General features: G+C 40.3%; 1 protein-coding gene across 1 annotated transcript; it reads left to right on the top strand.

Annotated features, from left to right (window-relative positions):
- Positions 1-1,357: 1,357 nt before the first annotated feature.
- LOC142445618 (olfactory receptor 10V1) lies at positions 1,358-2,290 on the top strand. The gene has a single exon (XM_075547572.1). It carries the CDS (start codon positions 1,358-1,360, stop codon positions 2,288-2,290), a length of 933 nt encoding a protein of 310 aa, XP_075403687.1.
- Positions 2,291-3,891: the final 1,601 nt, after the last annotated feature.

Genomic DNA, 3,891 nt, shown 5'->3' on the forward strand with positions numbered 1-3,891 from the left:
GTTTTTGTCATCCTATCTTTGGAAAGTTATGTCTGCTTCACTTCCTATGTGCAATATCAAAACAATGCATGTATTCTAAAGTTAATATAGGTTCCAGATAGAATCTAACTTACACATTTACCTTGTCACTGTGTCTGTGTGTCCTCAAATAACTTCTGACTCATAGCAACCCCATGTGACAGAGTACAACTGCTTCATAGGATTTTTTGTCTATAATTCTTACCAATGGCAGATGGCAAGGTCTTTTCTCCAGCCAAGTTTACTCAATGGGCTTGAACATCCAACCTTTTCAGTTAGGGAATAAGGAAGGACTTCATATATACCACCAGCTCTGCCAGTCTTGTCATTAGTACCTAGCAAAAATAACAATCATGCTTCCATTTTTTTAAGTAAATTCGCTCATAGACAGATGTCTTCCCCCTTCCCCCCACTCCCTTCCCAGTTTCTTCTAAGTCATACTATGTAGAGGGTCAAAGACAATAATGCAATGAAATGGATAATGTAGTGCTTGACATTCCTGTTCTTATTCTGGATGTTTCAACTTTTATTCATATTTCATTTTCATTTTCTAGACCTTGTCATGAAATGAAACCAATGTAAGTTGCCAGTTGTATTGAGAAAAAAAATGACTTGAGGAAATAAGGTGAATTTATGCCTACATGATAGGGTGCCTTTATCTGGCCCAAGTAGTGGGTAACTGCGGTAACTGAAGAGGATAATATGAACAGAAATCATCGTTGAAACACTGTACCCCTAAAATCCTAATGAATGCAGCAACTTCTTTTAAATCAGTTGTTTGATCCCAGGTTTTTGTCTCCTTCATGAGACTAGGCTCTTACCTATTGACAAGCAAGGACATAAGACTGGAGATCCCTCAAACATCTACGAAGACCCTTAGGACATCACTCAAGGCCTGAAGTCCTAGATATCTTTAAATCATGACATGTATCTTCCAACACTTTCCTGAAGTTTCGATTTCCATGCATCACACATGAATTGGTACTCTATTTTAAGCATTTTATACCTTCTACAAACTGATTTTATTAATGCACCCAACAAAATATTTCTTGAAAATATCAGGCACTGTGCTAAGGTTGGTGCTGACATTAGATAAGAGTTTATTAAAGTTCCCACCACCGAGAATTTCTCAGTCCTTGGGGATGGGATAGAAAGGTGATAGGGTGGAAAATTTAGGAATTATATAATCACCTTTAACATGGAAGTATGCCCCTAGGGGTGGATGCCTCGGGAAAGGGCTCTAACATTGGCGTGGAGGGCATGGGAAAGGGTCACCTTCAAGGACAGATGTTCAGCAGCAGCTGCCCTCCTTCCTATTAGCAGGTCCAATGAGCTACTCATGGAAGGAATCAATAAAACTTTGAAGATTCAGTTCTTCTTCCGCCCATTCTCAACTCACCCCGAGGTGCAGATGGTGATTTTTGTGGCCTTCCTGTTGATGTACCTCACCAGCCTCGGTGGAAATGCTACCATCGCAGGGATCGTCCAGGTCAACCATTCCCTCCACACTCCCATGTACTTCTTCTTGGCTAACTTGGCAGTTTTGGAAATCTTCTACACAACTTCTATTGCCCCGCTGGCTTTAGCCAACCTTCTGTCGATGGGCAAAACCTCTGTTTCCATCACTGGATGTGGCACCCAGATGTTTTTCTTCGTCTTTTTGGGTGGTGCCGACTGTGTCCTGCTTGCAGTCATGGCTTATGACCGGTTTATAGCAATCTGTTACCCTCTGAGATACACCCTCATCATGAGCTGGCCCTTGTGTGTGGAGCTGGTGGCAGGGTCGCTAATACTTGGGTTCCTGTTATCACTCCCACTGACCATGTTAATCTTCCATCTCCCATTCTGCAATGACAATGAGATCTACCACTTCTACTGTGACATGCCTGCAGTCATGCGCCTGGCTTGTGCAGACACGCATGTTCATGAAACTGCTCTTTATATCATCAGCTTCATTGTTCTCAGTATCCCCCTGTCACTCATCTCCATCTCCTATGTCTTCATTGTGGCCGCCATTTTGCGGATCCAGTCAACAGAAGGGCGCCACCGAGCCTTCTCCACCTGCTCCTCTCACATCATCGTGGTCCTCCTGCAATATGGCTGCACCAGCTTCATATACTTGTCCCCCCCTTCCAGCTACTCTCCTGAGATGGGCCGGATAGTGTCCGTGGTCTACACTTTCATCACCCCTATTTTAAACCCATTGATCTATAGCATGAGGAACAAGGAACTGAAAGATGCCCTGAGGAAGACTCTGAAAACATCTAGATAGGATGATCCTGACTTGTCATTTACACTGGAAAACTTCTGTGTGCAGAATGGGATGTTATTAATAATTATGCGGGGACAACAAGCGAAAACTAGGAATGTCCTTAGCAAACTTACACATATGGGCTCTGGTTCTGTAAAAGCTGGAGAAAATTAATGCTGTTGTCTTATTTAAAATGAAGCCATATTCACTACAGAAACATGATGTCCTGAGTGTGGGTTAAGGAGAGTCAACATTTATTAAATACTACTATGAATTGAATCTGTTCCCATACAATATATGTTGCAATTCTAAATACTATATTTGTGTGTAATATAATAAACTGTAACATAATCATTTGCATAATGCGATGTGACACAATCAATCTATAGAGGTCATATCAGTTCATGACAGATCCAAAAACTCTCATCACTTATGAACATTAAGAGATAAGAATAGATACAGGTACATGTGTGTAGACATAGAAAACAAACATGATTTAATGACAAGTGCAGATGAATCTACAAGCCCAATAATTTCAAAGATCAATGATTACTAAACCTGATGCTTCTCAGACGTAAAGATTATGAGACTTCATCTCATGTACTTTGGAGATATTATCAGGAGAGACTAGTACCTGAAAAAATGATATTATATTTGCTAAAATAGAGAATCAGTGAAAAGAAGAAAATCATGGATGACATGAATCACACAGTGCCTACAACAGTGGGCTCAAACATAACAATGCTGAGGATGGTACAGGATCAGGCTGTGTTTAGTTCTGTTGCACAGAAGGTCTTTATGAGTCATAAGTGAATGAACAAAACTTAGCAAAAATAACAACAGCAAAAACTGAAATAAATAAAGTTAGACTTCCCCCTAATGACACACATTGAATTCAATTTTCAAACCCTTTGAACTATGAGAAAGTCACCCACATGTATTTGTGTTATGGCAGTACTACATAGCTAAGACAGTCACCTACTACATATGAGGCACTTCGTACAGAATATTTCACTTAAAGTTTTCCATGCCTAGTCAATATTATTCTCCTCATATTTCAGGGAGGGAAAATGGTGGTTAATGAAAACTATATATCTGGGATAAAAACATACCAGTAAGCATTCAGAAATCTAAACACTAAGATTGCCTTATGTCATGCTGCTCTCCTGATTCTAGGATTATTCTACCAATTAATTGTGGGGCAATGAATTAATTGAAATTGCTCTTCTAGGTATAGTCTTTGTAAATCCAACTAAATGACTGAGGTAAATTGGCCTTAACTCATAACAACCCTAAGTGCAACAAAGTGAAGCACTGTCCACTCTTATGCCATTCTCACAATTTTTATTCTTGCACTGGGTGGAACCACACCAATAGTGTATTTGAAATGCTAACAAGAGTTGGTCGGCTTTGCCATCCTGCTGGGTTTTAAATGAGCCATCTCAGAGGCAAGAATATAAATCTCACTGCCTCCAAGAAAGAGTCAAGAGTGGACTGCATCCTCACCTTCCCGACATGATCGCTGAAGACAAAATGGGTGCGCAAGCAAATGTGGTGAAGAAAGCTGATGGTGAGCAGCTATCAAAAGATAGAGTATCTGTGGTCTTAAGGGTTTGAAAATA

The sequence above is a fragment of the Tenrec ecaudatus genome, chromosome 4, assembly GCF_050624435.1.
Source record: "Tenrec ecaudatus isolate mTenEca1 chromosome 4, mTenEca1.hap1, whole genome shotgun sequence".
Classification (NCBI taxonomy): domain Eukaryota; kingdom Metazoa; phylum Chordata; class Mammalia; order Afrosoricida; family Tenrecidae; genus Tenrec; species Tenrec ecaudatus.

Excerpts from the sequence above, each read along its gene's own strand:
- LOC142445618 (XM_075547572.1), top strand. The coding sequence starts at position 1,358 with ATGGAAGGAATCAATAAAACTTTGAAGATTCAGTTCTTCTTCCGCCCA.